Raw genomic sequence first — 26,449 nt, 5'->3', positions numbered from 1 at the left:
CACTAGAGAAGTTGCACTCGTCTATTCCACACAATAATTACAAGCAGTCCAATAAGTTCTCTTTATGCCTAATCTATTCAGTTAAAATTGGGCAAAAAGGCAATTTTCACTCTCGAACTTGTCAAGTTTTACTACTTACCCCTGAACTTCACTTTAGGCAATTTTAACCCTAGACTTGTAAAACGTATCCAGCTCCATTTTTCCAATTCATTTCCGGCACCCGAAAAGTGACATGGAATTATATTTTCTGACGTGGCAAAATTAGAATTTGACACATGGCAAAATTAGAAATTCCACGTCACTCCACGTCACTCTTCAGGTGCCGGAAATGTACCAGAAATATGAATTATGGGGTAAGTGGTAAAACTTGACAAGTTCGAGAGTGAAATATGCCAATTTGCCTTAAAATTGTGCCCAAGCACACAAAATTTCCTAAAGTGTATACTTATGAATCAATGTATTGGCCCGCACATCCTTGAGTGTCAAACAACTGCAACTGTTCACCCCGACCCTTACCACGAACACACATACTTTGTTAACTAGATTGGCCGACGTTGCTCAATTTAAAGAGCACCCAGCTAGATTGTTGTTGTTACTCCTTATTAGTTATTGCCGCTCTAACAAAGTTCACAGCCAGGTTCTCCACTGCCACCTTACTGACATCACTGCGGACACCTATATCAGCAACATACCTGCTCAGAAAGCACGCCCCAGCTGTTAAGGTAGCTAACCCAACTCGTTGTTGCCTTGACATATTCAGAGGAGAGGAAAGAAGTGCTGTGAATGTGGCACTAATAAGCGAACAAGCTTGACCAGTCATACCCATACGTGACTTGTCAAGAACTAGAAAACTTGTCTTCCAATAAAGTGCAAAGTCCTCGTTGTTATTTGGGAAAATGTCGAAGTTCCCAAATCCATTCTGAAGCAGGTACAATGCCCTGTGAATTACTGGTTCTGGGGGGTCTGATGTTGCTGTAGTGCACGTTCCTCCTCGGACTTTGGCAATGAAAACAGACAGGGTGACGCCATATTCAAAGCAGTACAAGGATCCATTTCCAAGGAAGCAGTTCAAGCAAGAGAGGACTACACCACTGTTTTCTTGCCTGAAACCACAATTAGGCAAAGTTGGATAAGTAGATGGAAGCTTTGAACATGTATGACAGGAGCCACAGGAGGTTTCCATGCTTGAACTGCCATCTAGTTGGGGTGTAAAGTGAACCGCTTTGCCTTCACCAATATAAATACCTGAAAATGCATGGTTATGTATGGAGAAGCATTCACATAGAAACCATGATATGCAGAATAGGAAGCACAAAGCATTAATTTGTCTTACAACATTAACTATGTCAACCAAGTCTGTGCAGAGTCTCTTTTCCTTAACAGCTGGAAATAATTTAGAAAGAGACACTAACCATGGTTAAGTGTTCTGTATGTATTATAGCCTTAAAGACATTGATAGTAAGTTCTACCATTGCCTCTAGCAAAACTAGTCCCGAATTCAGTGCTGGAGAAGTTATCATCCCATCCTTTCACCATCTATCAGAAGATTAGGGAATATACAGTGGCTGAGAGCAACCGAAGATTCCCACTTCATCAACAACCAAAAACTTACCAATGACAATTTTCGACTTCACTATTAGCTTTTATACTGTTATGTGTACATAAACACTGGATCATGGGTCTATATTGGTGTTGACTGTTGAGTACTTGAGTCAGTAGATTTGAGTTTACATAAAGCTTATGTTGAATTGGTCTCTAGTAAGTTCCTACTATTTAGGCATCATGTTGCAAGTCATTAGGATAGTGCAGTAAGGGGAATGGGCCGGTGGATATGGTTCCAGCTATTTGAACTTGTAACCTCTCTCTGTATAATGAGACTATCAAAGAGACAAAGAATGAAGTAGGCTGAATACTATTTTGAGTTATCTAGCTTGGAGGCACTGGTTTCCTCGATAAATCCCAAATTCAATCTACAATCCTCCAGATTGTATCATATCCATTAAACCTTTCTCATCGATCTCCTCATCAATAAATCAATTTGCACAGTATCCTTGTAAAGCAAATCATGATCAAAGCACCATTACTTGAAAACTAGTGTATCCTAAACTAGAATTTGAAGAGAAACTGAGCATTAACGTGAGAAAGAAAGTAGAAGTAGGGCTGTTCGTTACCATGGTAGGAGTAAGTGTAGAAGGCTCTCCAAGTATAAATATGATCACCTGGTTTGATTTGAGTCTTCTCAACTCTGTTAGAGAAAAGACCCATGGTTCAGCTGTTGCTGCGTAGAAAGATAGAAACAAAGATTATATATTAAGCAATAATCAACAACACAAAGAGAGAGAGATGACATATCCATTGCTAAACTAATTAATACCTACTGATGGTCATATGTATGATTGCAAACTTTTATTAGGTTTTGTTTCGTAAAGAGTTCTCTTACTACTACAACTTCTAAACAAGAATCCTATCGCCAACCAGTAACTGGAGCCTTTTTTTTTTTTGGTTCTAAGTTGGTAGTGACCAGTGAACTGGTCTTAGGAACTTCTCACTAGCTACGGAGAAAGTTTTGCTTTCTTGTTACAGTGTGTTGACTTGGAGGCCGAATTCAACAAAAATCTTAAATAGTACCAGGCCGGAAGTTTTGCTAAGATCTTATCAACTTTACCTTATAACAAATTCGACTTTACAAACCACCAGCAGTCGCTGCTCTAACTCCAACATTAACTGAGGGGAAGCCATTAGGGGAATAACTTGAAGCCGCAATGGCACTCCAGGGAAACTTGCAGAGAACTTGATACCAGGATACAAACCTCCAATTTGATCCTGCCAACCTCCTCCAGTGCCCATGATTTGCTCCAAGACCAAAACAAGTCTAGCTACATTTTCATTACTATCATCTTCTTCCATTATCTGAAGAAGTCCTTTTACAACTGCCGCTGCTAAAATACTGGAAGTCCCCAAACCACTGCCACGGGGAACATTGGCCCATGTCGTAATTTTTAAGCCTGTTGATAAAAGAAAAGAGCCCTGGATAATACCGGACACTAGGAGTGCAGATTTGACAAGTCATTATCGGTTGGTAGTGTTGTTGACTATTTAGCTAGTTTGGTCACGAACTCATGGGATCAAGTCGTGGTTTTGGGCTTCTTGGGTTGTGTTGGGGTTTTGGGCTTCCATTTTTAATGAGAAGAAAAAGAGAGTGAAAATTAAGTTCCCAAAGACCCAAACCATTTTTTCTCGTCGACCACTCAACTGTTGCAGCCGTTAGCTCAAAATGGCGATGTTAAGAAGAGTTTCTTCTTCTGCTACTCTCTCTCCTATCTTGCATTCTCTTTCCTTCTTTCGTTTCAAAACTTCTACTACTACGTATTACCCACGTCAATCATCAACCACTTCTGCCGATAAAGACCACCTTCATTTTGATTTATTAGTAAATTTAGTAAGAGAAAAGTGTAAATCTGGAACACTTGAGCTTGATGAGGCATTGGGTTTCTTTAATGAGTTGATTCGGTATCGACCATTGCCTTCCATTCACCCTTTCAATCAACTGCTAGGAGCCCTTGTCAAGACCAAACACTTTTCTATTGTTTTATCCATGTACAATGCAATGGCTTCCACTGGAGTCCAACCGAGTATTGTGACGCTTAACACCTTGATCAATTGCTATTCTTGTATGGGTCGGGTGGATTTTGGGTTTTCTGTGTTGGGGAATATTCTTAAACGTGGGTTTCAACCGAGTGCTATTACTTTTAACCCTCTACTTAAGTGGATGTTTTTGGATGGAAAACCGACACCTGCTTTGGAATTGTTTGACAAAATAGCCCGTGATGAAGTCACTTATGGGGTTGTCATCAATTGGTTTTGCAAATCATTAAATTCAGAAACTGCCCTTCAACTGATGAGCTCAATGGAAAAGGAAAAACTTAAGCCTGATGTCCACATATACAGTATGATCATTGACTGTCTTTGCAAGCAATATCAGGTGAATGACGCCGTCAATCTCTTTCAGGATATGATTGCTCGAGGAGTTGTCCCAAATGCCATTACTTTCACCTCTTTGATTCATGGACTATGCAGCATTCGTCAATTAGAAGGAGTTGTAAGTTTGTTTGAAGATATGTTGAAAAGAAGCATCTCACCAGATGTAGTAACATTCACCATTCTCGTTGATGCCCTTGGTAAAGAGGGTAGGACTTGTGAAGCACTTCAAGTGTTTGAACTGATGCTTCAAAGAGGTATAATGCCTAATGTCGTCACATATACATCTTTGATTTATGGCCTATGCATCTCCAGTAATTTGAACAAGGCAACTGAATTGTTGCATGATATGATCAGTCGAGGAGTCTGGCCAGATGTGACAACATACAGTATTTTGGTCGATACGTATTGCAAAGAAGGGAAGCTTAGTGAGGCACATCACCTATTAGAGGAGATGATTCAAAGAAATGTGGTGCCTAACACTATCACATACAACTCTTTGATGGATGGGTTGTTGTTTGCGTGGTCGAATGGAAGAGGCTGGAAATGTTTTTGATTTAATGGTGGATGCTGGTCTGGAACCCGATATTGTTAGCTATAACACAATGATTAATGGTTATTGCAAGGCTAAGAGATTAGATGAGGCTATGCAACTTTATGAGAATTTGAAGTGCAAGTGTTTGAAACCTAATGTTGTTACATATAACACCCTTATTGGTGGGCTATGTAAGGCAGGGGGAGAGTTGTGGGACTTAAAGAAATTTTTTGAAGACATGCAAACTCATGGACAAAGTCCAGATATTCTCACATATGGTATTTTAATAGAAGGTTTGTGTGCTAACAAAGTGGTCTTTTCGAAGCTATGGAATTGATTCATTTGATGGAAAGAAATGGGTTAAGAGCTGATGTTGTGATTTATAGCAGTATTATTCACCACATGTGCAAAGAAGGAAAGTTGTTGGAAGCAAAGGAACTATTTTACAGCCTTTCTTCAAAAGAGGTGCAACCCGACACCATAACATATACGACATTGATCAATAGCTATTGTAAACAGGGGATGTTATATGATGCTCAAAGTTTGTTTCTTGAGATGGAAAAGAAGGGTGTGGCTCCAAATGACCATACTTTCAACATCATGGTTCAAGGATTTCTCAAGGAAAAAGATACTCAAAAGGCACTCCAATTTCATAAAGCAATGCTTGACAGGGGTTTCTCAGTGAATGCTGAAACCACATCTATGATACTGCATGTGCTTGTGACAGATGATATGAATGATGAAGGTGGGGTTATTCTTCGTAAGTTCTTGTTGAGTGACAAATAAAGGCGTTAGTATGCATGTTGATTGATGGCTCAGTCTCCAAGGACTTATTCTTAATAACATATCCTTGTGAAGATTCCAACCAATCCCACCACCAGGATGATGAAATCTGTAAGTTGCTATCTTCATCAATTCTTTTGCTAATTTATGTGTCAACAGAAAGTGTATACTTCTCTCCTGTCTCCATCCTATATTGTGTTTACTTTTTCATTTAGATTGTATTTATTCCTTGGTGTACATGTAATACCGAGGCTATTCAACTTGGGTCTTTTCTGGGATTCCGTGATAGGTATTAATGAAAGAATGTATAGATCTTGTTTCTGTTTTTATAGGATACTATTAGCTCGTATACTAAGCGAGTTCTATGCTATACTAATATGTATATTATCACTGTTTCTTGAGATATCGTTTGAGTGCATAACAAGTCAACAAGTCAACATAATATCTATAGTAGTACAATTGATCACTTAGCTTGTCACGTGACGTGTTTGATGTTCTATTAGGAGTTATCGAGAATATGTTTTGTATCTGTTTCGAGATTGATTATTTAGAAAACTGTGATATACTTTTCTTTTGGATGATTTCTTATGGTTAAAAGGATGTTGTTTGAATTTTCTTTGTTTTTGCCTTTTTTGGAGTTATTTTGATGTCCCTTCATGTTATTCTCTTAAAGAATTTATTTATTCTGGTGTACATGCTGCAGCAATAAAACAAATGACTTGGATGAGTTGATGTGAGTTGATATTTTATAGATAAGCATTGTTCCTTCGTGCCATTTGTTAGCTTCATTCTATCGTATTACTTCTTTTTCAACAGGTTCTTGCTGGCTTATAGAATTGTGATATTTCTCTTTCCGTTGCATTTCTCTTCTCACCGTTTTTAGGCGATGTAGAGCCGGTCCTCACTGTATTACTGTTTACCCTATTTCTGTGTTTCCCAACCTTAGTTATCATATTGTTGAGCAAAAGCGAGAGCACAAACGCGCCTAACATGAGAAGCTCTGGAATCTAGAGCGCCTATAGAGTGTCTATGCGCCATATGTAAATGCATATGGGTTAAGGAGAAGGGAAAGAGAAGTGGTAGAGAATTTTGGTGGAAGGAGGACACCTAACTGTGAAAGGAGGAGAGGCAAAACTAGGTTTTTTGTTTTTATTTTTATTTTCAATTTTTTCAGATGGGAAATTTGTTTGTTTGTTTTTTTTTTCCACAGCCCAAGTTGTTTTTCACCTCCCTAGTCCCAAGAGGCCTCCTACCGTCTGGTCAATTATATGTGGGTTATATGCACATTTGGCTTGACAATAACTTCAGCGCTCTGTGATGTGCAGGCCCACTGTATTTGTAGTCCCCCTTGAGTAAATACACAATAGGAACATCTTGCATTTGTAGAAATGGATGAGAATGCATTAGAGTCAGTCACAGGGAATGTCAGATTCCTTTGTTCTGCTAAGTGTGAAGTAGTATCTATGTAACAAATTAGAGCATACAAGAAATTATTGAGAGAGAAAAGAGGACAGCTTAGTTAGGGTTCAGCCCCTCCTCACATACTCAAGGACGGTGAAATATATATATATATATATATATATATATATATATATATATATATATATATATATATATATATATATATATATATATATATATATATTATTCAAACATGTCCATGACGTATCCGTGTCCTATATTTTTGAAAAATGCCGGTCCGGCGATCCGATTGTCGCGGTCATATCCATGTCGTGCGGTCGGTATCCGTGCTTCCTAGTATCCCATTGTAGGATTTGTAGCTCACTTTTAATTTGGGTGTGACCTAATTCATTTTGTTCGTTGCCTACTGCCACAAGAGTAGAGCACAAATTAGATGATGCTAACAAGTTGCTTGCTACTAACTATGCACAAATTAGATCTCACCGTCTCACGAGTATCTGTTTGGTCTGGCACTCAGACCTTCAGTTTGACTATTATGAATTATCAGCTACCCATTTACTTGGGGTTTCCTTTGTAGCAAAGAGCCCCTATGACCACCTATCATCATTGGCGGTTGAACGTAGCGCTCAAGCATCATAACTTTGCCTGCAAGATTTTCTCTTATTTTTTTACAATCCAGTTTACCTTCTATGTGCTTCATAGGAATGGTTATATGAACTCCACCTTATAGATAGACTCCAAATGAACTCCACCACCAAAAATGAACTTACAAGATGAACTGAGGACTGATTTTTGGTGACGAAGTCTTCCCATAATGGAGAACCTCCTCAGAAACTATCAGCTCAAGTAGATATATATATTTAACCTTGTCAAGAGTAGATAAATTTATATCGTTGTAAGCAACTTTTGATGAGGTTCCACACAAGAAGTTTCTTGCCTAGTCTTAGGTTTATGAAACTAATATGTTGAATAGATTTTCCTGCTTTTTTATCATGTAGGCCCCGCATATTTCTAATTATACCTTGTTTCCATGCCTTGATAAAGTTTTCTCCTTTTTTGCCCTTCTATTATTGGTAAAAATATTTAATCTGACTGGTTGTAATGCTATGATGATACTTATTGAGTTTAAATAGCTAATTGCGAGTAATATGTTGATGGATTCGTAGTTGGTCAACATGCACTCTTAATTTCCTTATATCATCGGAGTCGTATTTCTCTCTACTCCAGGTTTCACCTTCATATAAGTTTTTGAGACCTTGAAGTTGAGTGGACAGAAAAATCTGATGCTAGTTGAATTATTAAAAAAAGCTTGAATGATTCCATTAAAAAGATTATGTTAGTTATTATCCTAATGAGTCCCATTAGATTTTGAATTGCAGAGAGTAAGCCTATACCTCTGCAATTCCGGGACAGCATTGTGGAACACCAGTAGCTGATTTTGGCTCAGCCACGATAGCCTTTGAGTATATCGTGATTGTATATCGTTTTGCTCTTCAGTAGGATACACTATACAGAGACTGAATCTTGTCATTGTGCCTGACTTTAACAAGCTTCTCCCCGTGAATACTGCCCAAAAGTTACGTGAACAGGAATGAATATAATTTCTTTGTATCATTGTAGTTACATTTCTTTCTATTTCATTTGGGTTTCACTTTCACACAAACTATCTATCTTGTGAAGTTGAAAGCTTCTACTTTCTATTGCATTTTTTGCAAATGAAATCTCATATATGATCTTCTTTTAAAATTGGTATTAATGATTTTTTTCCCCTGTAGCTTCAGGTGTCCAGGCTCGACCTGATACAATTGCTCCTTTGGCCGGTCGTGGTTTTGGTGCTCTTATGGAAAAGAAGATAGATCTCATTTATGCAGTTGTAGAGGAGCACGCTGGATTGATTGAGGCGATTAATGAAATTGTGGAGAAGAAGAAAGCCATGGTTGAGTCTCGTTAATGCTTGTTTTTCATGGGCCGGGGTTGAACTCTCCAAGCATTCTGCAATGTTTTTTAATTGAATACTGGTGGATCTCTTGTGGAGGACCAACACTTGCGGTCTTACAGAGTACATCGTTTGCTGTAAACCTAAATCACCAAAAATTTTGTTATACCTGCAAGGTTTTCCTGGTTCAGTTTTTTAGGACAGTGGTTTCTAGTTGTGCATACGGTTCATGTTTAACTGGCTTTCAGAACTTCAAATCCTCAACTCTCATGTCACAATTGAAAGTCATTATTGCACTGTATTTTCACCTGAACTTAGTTTTCTGAAAATTTGAGAAATCTTTTTAGTCCTTAGCAAGCTAGTATAAATTCAGATTTCAGATGAATGAAACTCAAATGATAGTGGTTTCGTAGTTGTTCAAAAAGTAGTGTGCAATGACAAGAAGAGCACAGAGGATGTCATAAGGAAACTATAAGCCAATTCTCTCAAAATATATGCCAACATATCTGATCGACATATTCAGTAGGTTAAGAGGGAAAATGAAAATTATTGTTGGAGTTTACCCGAAATTATCCTTGAACCACTATAGAACTACATATAAACAATTATAAAACAAACTTAAACAACGACATTCCATCAACCAACTAACTAATTAACAACGATAACCACAAGGTGTATAAGGTAAACTAGGTTAAGATCTAAGTCCCAAGCTTGAGTTGAGACTTAGAACAATATTAAGCAGTCTCAGACTCTCAGGGTTCTTCATATATGGTCTTGCCAATCTTAATATGGTGGTCAAAATTGGAAAAGAGTGTTGTTCTTCTCCATTCTTGTTGTGCTTATGTTAAGGATAATACCGCTAAATATTCCAACTAATTAAACAGATTACATTAACACTTAAATCATTAGCAAGAAGCTAATTTTCCTAAAACCCAACCCGTAAATACACGCTAGTACAATAAACAAAGAGAATATGGGTGTACTCAAATACAGTAATGTATACTCATCATGCAACATCATCTTCCATATTGATAGACTCAATAAGAAAAGGTCCATGCAATAATAAAGGTTATCAAAATTGTCTACTATCATTACAAGAAGATGTATGGAAGCGTAGTTGCCTAAAATCAAAGGTCATATCACAACCACAAATTCTGCAATTCAGTCCACCATGTGCCTACACGGCTATAGGATACAAAGACCTTATAGCAAACTAAATTTTATAAATAAGCTTCATAGAGGGACTCCCTCCCAGTTGCAATTCGGCAAAACAATATCGAACGGCAACAAGATGAAGTTTGTTTTATTGGGGTTTTGACTTCCATACTAGCAATAGGGCACTAGAGGTCATCCCTGACTAACCCAATGCACAAAGAGCACGCATTGGCTGGTGTTGAATTTAAAGAGCACCCAGCTAGATTGTTGTTGTTACTCCTTATTAGCTATTGCCGATCTAACAAAGTTCACAGCCAGGTCCTCCACTGCCACCTTACTGACATCACTGCAGACACCTATATCAGCAACATACCTGCTCAGAAAGTACGTCCCAGCTGTTAAGGTAGCTAACCCAACACGTTGTTGCCTAGACATATTCAGAGGAGAGGAAAGAAGTGCTGTGAATGTGGCACTAATAAGAGAACAAGCTTGACCAGTCATACCCATACGTGACTTGTCAAGAACTAGAAAACTTGTCTTGCAATAAAGTGCAAAGTCCTCGCTGTTATTTGGGAAAATGTCGAAGTTCCCAAATCCATTCTGAAGCAGATACAATGCCCTGTGAATTACTGGTTCTGGGGGGTCTGATGTTGCTGTAGTGCACATTCCTCCTCGGACTTTGGCAATGAAAACAGACGGGGTGACGCCATATTCAAAGCAGTACAAGGATCCATTTCCAAGGAAGCAGTTCAAGCAAGAGAGGACTACACCACTGTTTTCTTGCCTGAAACCACAATTAGGGAAAGTTGGATAAGTAGATGGAAGCTTTGAACATGTATGACAGGAGGTTTCCATGCTTGAACTGCCATCTAGTTGGGGTGTAAAATGAACCACTTTGCCTTCACCAATATAAATACCTGAAAATGCATGGTTATGTATGGAGAAGCATTCACATAGAAACCATGATATGCAGAATAGGAAGCACAAAGCATTAATTTGTCTTACAACATTAACTATGTCAACCAAATCTGTGCGGAGTCTCTTTTCCTTAAGAGCTGGAAATAATTTAGAAAGCGACACTAACCATGGTTAAGTGTTCTGTATGTATTATAGCCTTAAAGACATTGATAGTAAGTTCTACCATTGCCTCTAGCAAAACTAGTTCTGAATTCAGTGCTGGAGAAGTTATCACCCCATCCTTTCACCATCTATCAGAAGATTAGGGAATATACAGTGGCTGAGAGCAACCGAAGATTCCCACTTCATCAACAACCAAAAACTTACCAATGACAATTTTCGACTTCACTATTCCTAGTTTGACTTCCAGCTTTTATACTGTTATGTGTACATAAACACTGGATCATGGGTCTATATTGGTGTTGACTGTTGAGTACTTGAGTCCTCTACCAATCCATCTGCTTTTTCAGGACACTCATTTCCAGAAGACCAGATTCCTTCAGACGCGTTTACAGAATGGGGGGAAGACTATCAAGATATAGAGGTTGGAAATGATATGGGTTTTCAGCATGAGGAGAGGCCAGAGGAAGTGTCTATTGGAAATGTGCCTGGGGATCTTGCTCAAGGCAGTTTGGAAGGAGATGGGTATGTATCAGAGGAGAGCATCTCGAAGGCGTTGCTTCCACAACCAAAGCCTATAGCAGTTGATGACTCCTTAGTGATGCACAAGAGATCTTTTAAAATTAAGCAACAGTATAAAGGGGAATGTTCAAGGAAGCCAAATGGAAATAAAGGGTGCGGTATTGGTGGTGGATATAGTAGTGGTAGTGTTGAGTCTAGAAACAGTGGGGGTCTGTTCTCTCCTCCGGGGTTCGCGGCAGCTATCCCACAACAGCCGCCTCGTCAACCATGATACAAGCCTGGAATTGCCGAGGAATAGGTTCCTCCACGGCAATTCAAAATCTAAAGGACTTAATAGGGAAGTTCGATCCTGATATTATATGTCTGTCTGAAACTAAGGTTGGAATAGATAGGATGAAAGGTATCAGTAGAATGGTCAAGTATAGGAGTTGTTTTTGTGTTCCATCCAGCACAGTTGGCCGGAGTGGGGGGTTAGCAGTTCTTTGGAAAGAAGGGGTGGACCTGGAAATCTTGGGAGCTACTAGGAATCAAGTGACAGGTAAACTAAATAATTATTTTTGCACTGAAACCTGGTTTTTCTCCTTTGTGTATGGTGAACCTGTTGCTTGCAATAGACATCGGGTCTGGGCTGAGCTCAGGGATGTGGCTACCCTGATCCCAGGACCTTGGTGTCTGTTTGGGGATTTCAATGCCATTACCTCGCTTAATGAAAAAAATAGGGGGTAGAAGTATGTTTGATAACAGTATGGTTAAGTTTAATGGGTTGATAAATGACCTTGGGTTGATTGACCTAGGTTTTAAAGGTCCTATGTATACTTGGAGTAATAACAGAGCCCCCAACAGTCATATCCTAGAGAGACTTGATAGAGCTCTGGCTACTGATGCCTGGGTGGTCCTCTTTCCTAACATGCATGTGTATAATGTTGTTAATGCTAGTTCTGATCATCTTTCTATTATGATAAATCTCAAAGATAAGGAGGAAAATAGAACCACGCATGAAAAACTCTTTCGGTTTTACAATATGTGGTTCTCTTATAATGCATGCATGCCTGTTATAGAAACTGCTTGGAACTCTATTTTTCATGATTTGCCTGACCTTAATGTGATACTAAAACACAATATGACTCAACAACATCTTACTATATGGAATAAGAAGGTCTTTGGCAACATTTTTACAAATCTGAAAAAAGTTAACAAGGAGAATTTGGAAGTCGCCCCCGACTAAACCTTTCTCCCTAGCCAACTATGAGAGAGCAAAAGGACTAAAATCTGAGTTACTTGAATGGTTGGTTAAGAAGGAAAGTTTCTGGAAACAGAAATCCACTATTCACTGGTTGAAGGATGGGGGAAAAAACACTAGGTTTTTCCATCTCTCCACCATTTTTAGAAGGAGAAAAAACAACATTGAGAGGCTGCAGAGGGTGGGAGGGGATGGAGTAAGGGAAGAGCTGAATTGGGAGATAACATCAACTCCTATTTCCAAGCTCTCTTCACGTTTGATCAACCCCATCAAAATGACAGCATTCTCAATCTGTTCACTCCTTGTATCACGGATAAGGAAAATGAGATGCTTACTGCCATCCCATCTTCTGAGGATATTTGGAGAGTTGTTAATAAGATGGGAAGCTTTGAAGGCTCCCGGCACGATGGGTTCCAATGATGTTTCTATCAAAACACTTGGGAGATTGGGGAGCGAAGATTGTTGCTTTTGTGAAGGATTTTTTCCATAAGGGGAGTCGAACCCTAATTTTAATGAAACCTATATTGCTCTCATTCCTAAGACAAATAACTGGAGATCGGGCACAATTTAGGCCTATTAGTCTCGCAATTTTGTTATAAAGTCATCTATAAAATCCTTGCCAATAGGCTCAAGCAAAGATCTGAATAAAATCATATATCTCCCCTTCCAGAGGGCTTTCATCAAAGGTAGAAACATAGGAGATAACTGGGTTAGCTTTGTGAGCTCTTTCATAACATGAAAAACATGAAAGATAAGAACCATGGCTGGGTAGCTTTGAAGATGGACATGGCAAAAGCCTATGATAGAGTTGAGTGGTCCCTGGTGGACAACATCTTTGATAGACTGGGTTTTAGCCAGAAGTGGAGGAATCTGATTAAGCAGTGTATATCCACTGTTTCCTTTCAAGTGCTTCTTAATGGGAGTCCTCTAAATAAGATAATCCCTGGAAGAGGCCTCAGACAGGGTGATCCCCTATCACCATATCTCTTTATCATCATGTCTGAGGCCCTTTCTAGGATGATTGCCAAAGCTGAGGCTGAGGAGAAAGTCCATGGGATTAAGATCCGGAGGGCTTCTCCTCCCATCTCCCATCTTCGTATCAGATGCGATGACCGATCCCGTTTCACCGGAGGAAATCTTGAGGATGGGGGTCATCTTAAAGATATCCTCCAAGACTATTGTCCGCTTCCGGGTCACCGATAAATTTTGATAAATCTAGCATGTTTTTCAGCAGAAACATCAAGTTTCGAAATAAAATAAAGCTAAAGAAGTTTTGGAAAATGAGGCTTTTTTATCCAAAAGACAAATACTTGGGAATACCTATCATGCTATCCAAAAAAAAGGCTGAGGATTTTGACTTTTTAGTTGATAAGATCCATAAGAAAATAAAAGGTTGGAAGGCTAAAGTCCTTTCACAGGCTGAAAGGGCTACCCTGATCCAATCTGTGGTACAAGCTACTCCTCTCTATGCTATGTCTACCTATATGCTCCCCATGTCTACTTGCAACAAAATAGACAAAGCATGCAGAGATTTTTTTTGGCATGGTGTTGAAAATTCTAACAGTGTCCATACCATTGGGTGGGACAAGTTATGTAAAACTAAACCTGAATGAGGGTTGGGGTTTAGAAAGATGAGGGATATAAATGTAGCAATGCTAGCCAAGCTCCCTTGGAAAGCTGCTACAGATACTGAATCTGTTTGGACAAAAACTCTGGCTAGTATATATAGTAAAAACTGGATAGGGGATGTCTGGAAACCTCCTGGGCATGCCTCTTACTTTTGGAAAGGTATTCATAACACTTTCAATCTCCTAAGTGGAGGGATAGTCTGGGGCATCCACAGTGGTAACTCCACCTCTGTTTTAGATGACCCTTGGGTGATCTGCAATGGAAAACCTCAGACTCGGCTGAGAGAGTTAGGGGTGGAGGATCCCAGACTTGAAGGCCTTCATATGGCTGACCTTTTTCTGGAGGATAGAACTGGATGGGATGAGGCCAAGCTACAAGGCTTATTTCATCCTTTCCTTGTGGCAAGAATCAAAGATATTATAATCAGACCTCTGGGTCTTGGCAAGGATAGTCTGATCTGGAGTGGAGAGAAGTCTGGGAGATTGACTGTGAAATCTGTCCACAAGTACCTAGCCAAAGATAGTGGTGAAGGACAGAGTTCTAGTTTCAATACTAAAATAGTAAAGCTTCTTTGGAAAGCCAAAATACCAGCCAACATTCAAATGTTCATATGGAAAGCCTATATGAATGCCTTACCTATGGGAGATAGGTTGGCTTCTAAGATGGAGGGGGATTTTTCTTGTCCCTTGTGTAACACCAGTTTGGAAACAGAAAACCATCCGTTTTTTGAATGTGATTGGACCAGAAATTTGTGGTTCACTTCAAGCTTGGGGCTAAGAATGGAGATTCAGGGTAGGAACAACACTAAGGATTGGATCTCCAAATTCATAAGTTGGAGCAATAATAAGAGCCAACATATAGCTCAGGCAGGAGTCCAGGCTTGTTACCTCCTATACGACATCTGGAAAACTAGGAATGAAGCCAAGTTTGAACAGAGGCTCCCTAATAGGGAAAGAATTCTCAGAAGGAGTGAGATGGAGGCCTGCAACTGCTACAAGGGTTTTGCCACTACCAAAATGCAGAATGAGAACTCTATCCCCTCTGAAAATTACTTTAATCAAAACAATGTTGAGTTAGATTCTTTGTTCCCTGTTATTCCAAATGAGTGTATTAATATTAGATATGATGCTGCCTTTCAAGTTATGTCAGGGGAAGCAGCTGCTGGTACTATATATAGCCTGGGACTCAGAAGGCAAAGTAGTAGGGGCAGGTACTAGAAGGTTCCAAGCTAAGTATGCAGAGGAAGCAGAGATGGTGGCTGCTGAGGTGGCACTAGGACTTGCGATGCTTCATAGGTGGACTGCTGTGTACATAGAAGGGGACTGCTTAGAGGTCACTAAGGCTCTTAATGGTCAGACATGTTATTGGAAGTCGGAGAGCTTGCGAGATTATGTAGTAATGTTAAGCTCTAATTTTGCTTTCTATAAGTTTAAGTGGATCAATAGGAGATCTAATGGAGAGGCACATTTGCTTGCACAATGGGCTTTCCATAAGCAGCAAATGGACCAGCTTCCTCTTTGTATCCTGCAAGACAAGTTAATCCCTGTTCTGGTTTGATAGTATTAGTAATATATATGGTATTATCAAAAAAAAAAGAGTCAGTAGATTTGAGTTTACATAAAGCTTATGTTGAATTGGTCTCTAGTAAGTTCCTACTATTTAGGCATCATGTTGCAAGTCATTAGGATAGTGCAAGTGGGGGAATGGGGCGGTGGATATGGTTCCAGCCTACTTGAACTTGTAACCTCTCTCAGATAATGAGACACTATCAAAGAGACAAAGAATGAAGTAGTGAATACTATTTTTAGTTATCTAGCTTGGAGGCACTAGTTCCGGCCGATAAATCCCAAATTTCAATACACATCAATAAATCAATTTGCACAGTCTTCCTTGTAAAGCAAATCATGATCAAAGCACCTTGAAAGTAGAAGTAGGGCTGTTCGTTACCATGGTGGGAGTAAGTGTAGAAGGCTCTCCAAGTATAAATATGATAACTTTGGTTTGATTTGAGTCTTCTCAACTCTTAGAGAAAAGACCCATTGTTCATTTTGTCTTTGCGTAGAAAGATAGAAACAAAGATTATATATTAAGCAATAATCAACAACACAGAGAGAGAGAGATGATATATCCATTGCTAAACTAATTAATACCTGTTTGGGTGAGAACTCACACAAACACACTAATGATCTTGTTGGAGAGGTTGATAGAGAGTGAAAGAGACTGTACCACCAATGGCTGCCTACGTATCCAAATTGTTCTCTGGAATCAAGTCTCAAAAATGCACGTAGTTCTTTGTTTGAAATGATTGTTGGGTATTTATAGGAATCTCATTGCTAAAAATACCCCCTTTCTTATTTGTGAGATATTTCCCTCTTTGTATAAAATCTTTCCAAAAGCTTCATATGGACAAAATCCCTTGACATATCTCCAGACCTGCTATATATAACTTGGGTGTCATATTAGTGGGCAGTGTCATTGCTCCAATAGAGGGCATGCCCGAATGCCACATTAGTAGACAAGCGGGACTGCCACAGTAGCGGGTAAGCAAGCCCGTCTCATTAGTGGGCGGCTCTTATAGTGGTACCCCCATGATGGTGGATTAGAGTAGGGGTACAAGTATGCGATGGTACATACACGCCCCCTCTTTGCCGGATGGAATTTGTTCCTTGCGGCGAAGAATAGACATCATATTACTATAAAAGAATGAAACAGTGTGATCACAATTTCTGCGATGCCATGCGAATAACTTAGTTAAGGTACTTAACTTAGAATGCTTTGAATTAAGTGTCGATGCGTGCACAACCTCTTTTATAATGAAGAACACCTAGGTGATAATGTAAAATTTGGGAAACAGAAATTTCATTTTGTTGATAGACACGATAAACCGGTTTGCATTTATATAGTCATTCCCGCTTGATTGCTATGTGATTTGTGATGAGTGGGGTAAGGTATTGTAAATGCTAACCCCACGATTTTCTGGTGCGTGGGTCAAGATATTGCATATGCAAGTCCCGTGACTTCTTGATGCGTGGAGTAAGGTGTTGCAGACGCAAACTCCACGACTTTGTGATGCGTGGAGTAAGGTTTTGCAAACGCAAACTCCACGACTTTTGATCGTGGAGTAAGGTTTTGCAAACGCCAACTCCACGACTTTTGATGCGTGGAGTAAGGTTTTGCAAAGCGCCAACTCCCGCGACTTTTGATGCGTGGAGTAAGGTTTTGCAAGCGCGAAACTCCCGACTTTTGATCGCGTGGAGTAAGGTTTTGCACAGCGCAAATTCCCGCGACTTTTGATGCGTGGAGTAAGGTTTTGCAAAGCGCCAAACTCCACGACTTTTGATCGTGGTGGAGTAAGGTTTTGCAAACGCCAAACTCCACGACTTTTGATGCGTGGAGTAAGGTTTTGCAAACGCAAACTCCACGACTTTTTGATGCGTGGAGTAAGGTTTTGCAAACGCAAACTCCACGACTTTGAATTTGTGTAGGTTAAATACCAACCTCACCTAAACTAAGGTGGTGGTGACTGAACTAGAGTGCTTTCTTTGTACATTGCTTTTGAGGAATTTATATACATTATGCGTGTCTTGCTAAATGGAAGTCAAATATGGAAGAATGAAATTTTATTGATGATTTCGAAATTTGAAACAACATAGCTAGTCTGTCTCATGGACAAACACTAAGGAGCTGTCACTCAAGCTACCAATTTGTACTAATGGGAAACCAATTTAACGATAAAAGCGCTAAGATGGGGCATTCCATGGTTCGGGGAGAGGGTTCGAAATTGTCTTGAAGGAAATATCGCCCTTAGAGGCAAGACGCGGTCAATGATAAAGAGGTCCTTCCGGTTTTCGCCTAGCTTCCTACCTCGATGATCTTTGATTGTCTACACAAGACCAGTCGCTGGATGAAAAACTTTCAAAGCGAAGCTTCTTGTCATATTTCTTCTTCATTGCGGCTTGGTAATGGAGGAGACGAGCAATACTTTCCTCGCGCACTTCATCTAGATTGGCCTTTGAATGAGCTACTAATTCGTCATTATGGCCATCATTTAAGGCAGCGGTGCGGGTCGTCCCAGCAAAAATTTCCGTGGGTAATACCGCTTACGCTCCATCGCCCGGGTTAAATGGTGACATTCTGTCGGCGCTTTGGAGTTGTTCTATCGCCCATAGAGCGGTTTGGTAACTCCCTTGTCCACTTGCCTTGCTTTGTTCGAAGTCGGCGTTTGAGGATTGCTAAGATGGATTTATTTGTCGCCGGCTGCCCATTTGCTTGGTGGTGATAGGGTCTTGAAAAATTGTCTTTGAATATGGAGACTAGCACAAAGCACGTGTATTTCTTCTGCATCAAATTGCTTTCCATTGTCTGATATTAACTCAGCGGGGATACCAAATCGGCAAATTATATCCTTCCATAGGAACCGTTTGACGTCCGAAGCTTGTATGTGCACCAAAGGTTGTACTTCTGCCCACTTGGTAAAGTAATCTGTAGCTATGAGGAGAAAGCGAACATTCCCTGGAGCTCTAGGTAGGGGCCCAATGATGTCTAAACCCCATTTTGCAAATGGCCATGGTGAGAAAATCGGGTGTAGCTCAGTGGCTGGAAGAGTACCCAAATGATAGTGTTTCGACAAGGAATACATGTCGGGAAATGTTTTTCGCATCCAATTGCATATGAGGCCACCAATATCCTTGCGTCATTGCCTTATGAGCCAAACCGACCACCGAATGATTTCCGCATATCCCTGCATGGATTTCTTGTAGCACGGCTGTTCCTTCCTGTGTTGTGAGACACCTCAGCATAGGAGACAATGAATTACCTTTCCTGTACAATTGCAGAGTTCCTGTGGATGAAGATACGAGTATAAACTTCCATGAGTCTCTTTTGACGTTATCTGCGATCTTGGGTTCTGAAGGGACTATGCCATTGCGTAGAAATGCAATGATCGGTGTGCGCCAATCGTCGATGTCTGCCATGACATTTGGGTAAGTGAAGTTGTTGGGCTCTTCTGCAATTTCGTTGTCACCTTGATCGTTACTTTCAGGTATAGGGCTGGAGTCTGCATCATTTTCTTGAAGAGTCTTGTTTCTATCTTTCTGGGAAACGTCTTCACTGGGCTTGTCTTGTAGGGGAATATCATACTTCCTTTTCCTCGTATTGACAACATTAATGTCCGATGGTAGATGTTCCCTATCCATATAGAAAAAGCAACATGCGTTGATGTAGATGTCTGCGAGTTGTTCTAAGGACAAGTCAATGCTCGGGTCTTGCTAGAAATCAACGTTAACTTGTCTTGGTCCATCAATGTCTACTGCTGCGGATAGATATGCTAAGGCGTCTGCATGTCGAACATCATTCCTAGGCCTTTGTATAATCTGGATGGTTTCAAACTGGTGAGCAAGTCTGTGAATTAAGTCTAGGTATGCTGCCATTTTATCGTCTCGAGCTTCAAACGAGCTGGAGAATTGCCCTGCCACCAACCGTGAGTCAGTGAAAATTTGTAATTTTCGAACTCCTAAGTCCAAAGTTGTGCGCATTGCGTACATGACAGCTTCATATTCTGCTACATTATTGGAGGCCTTAAACCCAAAACGAACTGAGCGCTCCATGGTTGATTTATCTGGCTTGATAAAAACACATCCTAATCCAGAGCCGGATTTGTTGTGTGAGCCATCTGTGTAAACAATCCATAAATCGGATGAAGGGTCCGTATGCTTTGGCAGGGCTTCCTCGCCCCTAACTATAGCCGTTTCGCTATAGATACTGCTGTCTTGGTTGACTTCGGGGACAAAATCGTCGATAGGGAAATCTGCCATTAGGGATGCAAGTGCATGACTCTTTTCTGAAACGCGAGGTTCAAAATGGATGCTATAAGCACTTAAGTAGATGTCCCATTCCGCGAGTCTACTTGATTCCTGGGCACTTCGGAAAACTTTGCGTAGAGGATATTCCGTGTATACTTTGATTAGTCTTCCTTGGAAATATGGCTTGAGGCATCTGGTAGCATGAACCAAAGCTAGAGCAATTTTTTCAATTCTCGAATATCTGCTTTCCGCCCCCGTTAGTGTTTTACTAATGAAGAAGATTGGACGACCGTCTTCTCCATCGATGAACAGGACTGCACTTACTGCAGTATCTGTAGCGACCAAGTAAGCTCCAACAGGTTGCCCTGTAGCTGGGCTGGCCAATATTGGTGGTGCGACAAGGTAGTTCTTAATTGATTGAAAGGCATTTTCACAATCATCATTCCACTTTGCTGAGTCTTTTAACGTCTGAAAGAAAGGATGACACCGGTCCGAGTATTTAGAGATGAAACGATTTAGTGCTGCTAAAGCATACGCGGAGTCATTGAATCTCCTTTTTGTTTTTGGAGAGGGCATGGATTGAATGGATCGGATCTGTTGCGGGTTAGCCGATGCCTCAACGAGTCATCAAATACCCCTAGAAATTTTCGATATCGGTCCAAAGCACATTTCAAAGGATTTAGCCGCATGTTGAATTAAATTCGATCTGTCAAAATCTGATTGTAAGTCGAGATGTGATGCATAATCGTGCTTGGATTTTACAACCATGTCATCAATGTAAGCCTCCATTGTCTTGCCCAACATACATATCTCGAATATGGTGTTGATCATCCTCTGGTACGTAGCGCCTGCGTTTTTTAAACCAAAAGGCATAACTTGGTAACAAAAAATCCCTTGGTCAGTGATCGATGAATGCAGTTACTTCTTGGTCTTTAACGGCTAAGCGGGATCGGTGGTATCGAATCGCATCCATAAATGATAAGCGTGGGTAGCGGGCGTGGCATCTACCAATTCCGATATTCGTGGAAGAGGGTAGGGATGAATCGGGCAAGCTTTGTTAAGGTTCGTGAAATCAATGCACACTCTCATTTTACCATCTTTCTTGGGCACTGCAACCACGTTAGACAACCACCGCGGATATGAAACTGGTCGTATGAACTGAGTTGAGAGTAACCGATCAATTTCCTCTCTGACTTTGAGTTTTCTATCTGGGGCCATGCGCCTAGGCTTCTGCCGAACTAGCTTGATGGTAGGATCCATGTCAAGTGTGTGGCATGCAACTTCTGGGCTGATCCCTGGCATCTGCTCGACTGACCAAGCAAAGATCTTTTTGTTTTTTCTGAGGAGTGCTACCATTTCTTTTTGTTCATTTTCCGTCAGTTCTGCCGAAATGAAAGTTGTTTGTCCGCCTAAATTCCCAATTTGAACTTCTAAGAGGCGGTCGATAGTCGGCGGTCCTTCATTTTGTGAACTAGCAGTATAAATACTGTGTGTCGTTGACTCTGATTTAGAACCTGCCTGCGAATTTCTGAGAATTTTATTTTCCCGCATATCCGACTGACGATATTCATCCAAGACTTTTTCGTGGACGGATTTGTGGGAAGCCATCCGGTCACGCGCAAGACCTTACAAATTTTGTTGAGAGATGGGAATTTTCTCGCTGGTGAAAGGTAGAGACTCACTAGCGCCCATCTTTGTGGAGCCGATCTCTTCCTAGGATTGCATTATGCGGGGACTTGCAATTCATCGGGGAATTCAATGTCAATAGACTTGTCCATGGCGTGGTGGTAGAGAGACTCTTCTTTGGAGTTGTTCGCGGTTCCATCAAACCCAATGATTGGAGTACTTTCGTAGTAATTAAATTTTTCCGACGGTACGCATGTTATTGTAGCAACCTGCAAAATGGCGCCGACAGAGCTTCCGGTATCTATCATAATGCTTTGAACTTCGCCATAATCCAACGAAATTTGAGATGGCGACAACATCATAATGAGGATGATGGGCCAATTAGATCTCTATCACTAAAACATAGGGAACCAAGCTCGTGGTTTTCGAGCGAATTCCTTCAACAAAATCAATGTTATTGGCGTGATAAAATTCCGTGAAGAAACCAAACTTTGCTCGTTGTTCACACTTTTGCCTTGTTAAGTGAAACATCATTGATTTTGGCATGACCGGCTAGTATGACATTGTGGCTAGTCATTGCTACATTTTGCTTCACCGTTTTTGAAAGCACAAACTTCGTCTAATTGTCCCCTTGTCGACTAGCCCTCGTATTTTTCCCTTGAGGGATCTGCACTCTCCTGTTTCATGGCCGAAATCATTGTGGAAGTGACACCAAAGATTTTTGTCACGTGTAGACTTAGTGTTTTCAGGCAAGGGTAGTGGTGGAAAAAGTAAGTTGCGTCCCTTGATCTTTTCATATATCACATTGTACTTGGCATTTAATGGAGTGAGCTTCATTTCCTCACGAACTGTGTTAACCTTGTTGTATTCTGACTTCTGTTGTGGTCCTTCCGATATGTTTTGCTTCTGTTTGCCTTTACCTTCGTTTGAGTCTTTACTCCGGAAGTCTTTGTCTCTTGAGGCTTTTGATCTAACATCTTCCTCCACGTTAATGAACTGCTGTGTTCGTGCAAACAAATTGGATTTTGATTGTGGGGGGTCCCGTACAAGGGAGTTGTAAATTCCGTTTTTATCGAAATGGACTCCTTCCTTGAATGCATGAATGATCATTACGTCAGGGACATCGGTGACCTCTGCTTGCACTTGGCGGAAACGAATTACGAACTTTGCCAATGCTTCATCCTTTTGCTGCTTGGTGTTAAGCAAGATGTTGACATCCTTAGGGCGTGTCCAATTATGCTTAAACCGATGCGGAACTAGTTTGCTAATTCCTAAAATGGCGATAGATTGGTGGCAAGCTGGAAAGCCAACGTAGAGCTTCTCCTTTTAACGTAGACGGAAAAAGTTTCCGCCGCGATGGGGGGTCATCTTTCGCCATAGAATTACCACTGCTTTTAAACCATAACATGATCGTTTGGGTCTCCTCCCGCTTCGTTGAATGTAGGAAGGTGCAGTTGTTTGAATCCTTTCGATGCTCTGCATTTTGTATTTTAGAGAAAATCTCCGGCGACATCTTCATTTCTTGCAAAGGTCTTTCCATCGTGCTTGGTGACACCCACATTAGTCATTATTTTCTTGATGATGTCTTTGATTTGTTGTCTCGTGAATGGTGCACCTGTGGCTTATAGATTTACGACTTGAGGAGTAACTTCACTCACGTTGCATCTCACGGTGTTGTCGGTTGTTGCTTGCTTCTATATTTGGTGGTTCCTTGGGCTGCGAGACCTGTGCCGATAAAGCGGGCTAGGCTGTGCGGGCGGGGACCCATTTCTTTGGTGTGGCCATATGCGGGCTGACCGTCGTTAACTTTAATCGTATCGGTTTTGCTGCATTCAAGCCATGTCTAAGGTCATGTTGCAATTCGTCTCGAGGTCGATCTTGGCGCCCGGCATTTTGTCTTATGGTGGATGTTGTCCACCTTTCGATACGTTATGATCAACATTCAATGATCTTGTCATGTTATGACCACTTATCGCCCTAGTGTTGTTGGTATTTCGAGATCCGGATCGTCTTCTTGAATGGGATGAATGTCCGCTTGACCTTGGGTGGCGATGCTTTCGGGGACGGTTTCAATGGGCCGGGATGTACCGTAATTAAATTGTAGTCGGTTGGATACACTCCGATTTTCACCGGATCTGGGGAGCTCTTGCCGGTGTGGAAGATGCAGCATCGGCGTCATCCCTTTGTACTTGCTTCCCTTTGTCCAGTTGCTTCTGCAAGTAGTTGCTATGCTCCTTCTCTCTTCTGAACCTCTGACGCAGTACTTCTAATGGCATGTCTTCATCTCCTATCTCCATGTTATCCGGATCTACTTCGTTTGCATTTGTAACGTCTAGATCTTGAAGGTGAGCTACTGGAGCCTGAGATGTCGGACGTCTAGATCTGGGTTGTCGTGGCACTTGGAGTTGAAAAGGCTGATCTTGCAGATCTGTTGCAGCCGGTTGTTCTATCACCTCCTGATTGATTAGTATTTCCGGATTTTCGTCTTGTTGTTGTTGTTGTGTTCTTGCATTCTTGTTAGCTTTGAGACCTTGTAGTTTTGCCATTAATGGTGCTTGGAAGAAGGAGCGTGGAAGAGGGCCCGTCAATAAGGACCCGGACGGCGCCAACTATGTTTGGGGTGAGAACTCACACAAACACACTAATGATCTTGTTGGAGAGGTTGATAGAGAGTGAAAGAAATTTGTACCACCAATGGTCACGCCCTCGTATCCAAATTGTTCTCCGGAATCAAGTCTCAAAAATGCGTAGTTCTTTGTTTGAAATGATTGTTGGGTATTTATAGGAATCTCATTGCTAAAAATACCCTTTCTTTATTGGACGAGATATTTCCCTCTTTGTATAAAATCTTTCCAAAAGCTTCATATGGACAAAATCCTTGACATATCTCGGACACTGCTATATATAACTTGGGTGTCATATTAGTGGGGCAGTGTCATTGCTCCAATAGAGGGCATGCCCGAATGCCACATTAGTAGACAAGCGGGACTGCCACAGTAGCGGGTAAGCAAGCCCGTCTCATTAGTGGGCGGCTCTTATAGTGGTACCCCATGATGGTCGTTCGTAGGGGTACAAGTACAGTGGTACATACAATACCTACTGATGGTCATATGTATGATTGCAAACTTTTATTAGGTTTTGTTTCGTAAAGAGTTCTCTTACTACTACACCTTCTAAACAAGAATCCTATCGCCAACCAGTAAATGGAGGCTTTTTTTTTTTTTGTTGGTTCTAAGTTGGTAGTGACCAGTGAACTGGTCTTAGGAACTTCTCACTAGCTACGGAGAAAGTTTTGCTTTCTTGTTACAGTGTGTTGACTTGGAGGCCGAATTCAACAAAAATCTTAAATAGTACCAGGCCGGAAGTTTTGCTAAGATCTTATCAACTTTACCTTATAACAAATTCGACTTTACCTCCGCATGGGATAGATACTTTGGCAGTTACTTTAGAATCACAGAGATCCACTAGAAACGTGATCGTGGCTTGGCATTTTCTTGTAGAGAAAGATACATAATAAGTTTTCGTTAGCATCATACAAGAAATTTGCTGGTACGTATTTAGATCAAACAAATTTTATTCAAAGAAAACAGCAGTTGCACTGCTAGTCTGCTAAACTTTTATTGTGTTCAAATGAAATACATAATTACAGGCGGCTATCCACGAGATGGACTCGAGAAGGCATTTTTTGCTCTTGTTTTGTTTTTACAAAGACGAGATGCCAATAAATGCTTACAATAAATAACTAGGAAATTCAACATAACCAGAAAAAGAATACAACAAACTACCTTAACAGTAAGACCTCAACTAGTGTTCTGAAAAAATGTTCCAATTATAGACTTCCACACTAAACTCTGAAGATTTCTCAAGCAACTGCCTCAGTTCTCTAGCAAAATCAGCATTTTTGGCAAGTAATAAAGCAAATCCCCCACCACCAGCACCCACAAGCTTGTAACCAGAACAGAAGGGGTCGGCTAACTCAAATAGCCTATCTACAAATTCATTGCTACAATATGGATCAAGTTCTTGATGCAACCTCCAAGCCTCTAGCATTATCTCCCCCAGTTCATCTACATCCCCATTCATCAAAGCTTCCCTGCCTATCTTTACAAGTTCAGCAAGACGCTTTATGCTAGAGATAAGCAGGTTATCATGTTGAAGATATCGAAGTACCACCTTTTGCAACACTCGATTTGCTAGGCGGACCTGCACATAATGCCAAGATAGTATAAGACAAAAAAAATAGCAGTTGTCCAGGAAAGAGAAATTTTAGATAGTGAAGAATCAGCAGCTAACAAAACAGACCAACATATCTAGACCAAAAATGAGAAGGGCTGACCTGGCCAGTAAAAACCACCCAGTCGCTGCTCTAACTCCAACATTAACTGAGGGGAAGCCATTAGGGGAATAACTTGAAGCCGCAATGGCACTCCAGGGAAACTTGCAGAGAACTTGTTACCAGGATACAAACCTCCAATTTGATCCTGCCAACCGCAATGGCCCATGTCGTAATTTTTAAGCTTGTTGATAAAAGAAAAGAGCCCTGGATAATACCGGACACTAGAAGTGCAGATTTAACAAATCGGAAAGGATCATTATGATCAAATGGTGCAGCAATTGATGAAGGATCTTCAATGTAAAGTTGTTTATCAGTGTCATCACAGATAAACACTCCAGCAGTTGCTGTAGTCTCGACTATGGTGCCAACAGGATAAACACTCACTATCGGTTGGTAGTGTTGTTGACTA

General features: G+C 40.7%; 2 protein-coding genes and 2 pseudogenes across 4 annotated transcripts; 1 reads left to right on the top strand and 3 right to left on the bottom strand.

Annotated features, from left to right (window-relative positions):
- LOC147495798 (protein LEAD-SENSITIVE 1-like) lies at positions 1-26,395 on the bottom strand. 3 transcript variants are annotated; one of them, XM_086564523.1, is made up of 4 exons: positions 26,041-26,395; positions 25,096-25,907; positions 2,172-2,278; positions 1-1,245 (listed from the first exon to the last, which is right to left on the bottom strand). In XM_086564523.1, the coding sequence occupies exons 3-4, from the start codon at positions 2,263-2,265 to the stop codon at positions 593-595; spliced, it is 747 nt and encodes a 248-aa protein (XP_086420649.1). In that variant the 5' UTR covers positions 2,266-2,278; positions 25,096-25,907; positions 26,041-26,395; the 3' UTR covers positions 1-592. The 3 variants fall into 3 exon arrangements, with proteins under 3 accessions (XP_086420649.1, XP_086420650.1, XP_086420651.1); XM_086564524.1 differs by lacking the exons at positions 25,096-25,907; positions 26,041-26,395 and adding an exon at positions 2,666-3,094; XM_086564525.1 differs by lacking the exons at positions 25,096-25,907; positions 26,041-26,395 and adding an exon at positions 2,375-2,659.
- Positions 3,196-8,955, top strand: LOC147495801 (uncharacterized). Its single transcript, XM_086564519.1, is given in 4 exon segments — positions 3,196-4,492; positions 4,494-4,829; positions 4,832-5,407; positions 8,494-8,955. Coding segments are annotated over 3 exon segments (2,022 nt in total). The 5' UTR covers positions 3,196-3,274; the 3' UTR covers positions 5,300-5,407; positions 8,494-8,955.
- Positions 10,083-10,664, bottom strand: LOC147495800 (protein LEAD-SENSITIVE 1 pseudogene; annotated as a pseudogene).
- Positions 25,509-26,206, bottom strand: LOC147495799 (bifunctional fucokinase/GDP-fucose pyrophosphorylase pseudogene; annotated as a pseudogene).
- Positions 26,396-26,449: the final 54 nt, after the last annotated feature.

Source organism: Coptis chinensis, chromosome 6 (assembly GCF_015680905.1).
Source record: "Coptis chinensis isolate HL-2020 chromosome 6, ASM1568090v1, whole genome shotgun sequence".
NCBI classification, from domain to species: domain Eukaryota; kingdom Viridiplantae; phylum Streptophyta; class Magnoliopsida; order Ranunculales; family Ranunculaceae; genus Coptis; species Coptis chinensis.
The sequence above is the reverse complement of the archived record's forward strand: the minus strand, read 5'-3'. Positions and strand labels throughout refer to the sequence as shown.

Coding starts and splice junctions, on each gene's coding strand:
- LOC147495798 (XM_086564523.1), bottom strand. CDS start 2,265: ATGGGTCTTTTCTCTAACAGAGTTGAGAAGACTCAAATCAAACCAGGT. Junction 1,246..2,171: donor CTACACTTACTCCTACCATG/GTAACGAACAGC, acceptor ATGCATTTTCAG/GTATTTATATTGGTGAAGGC.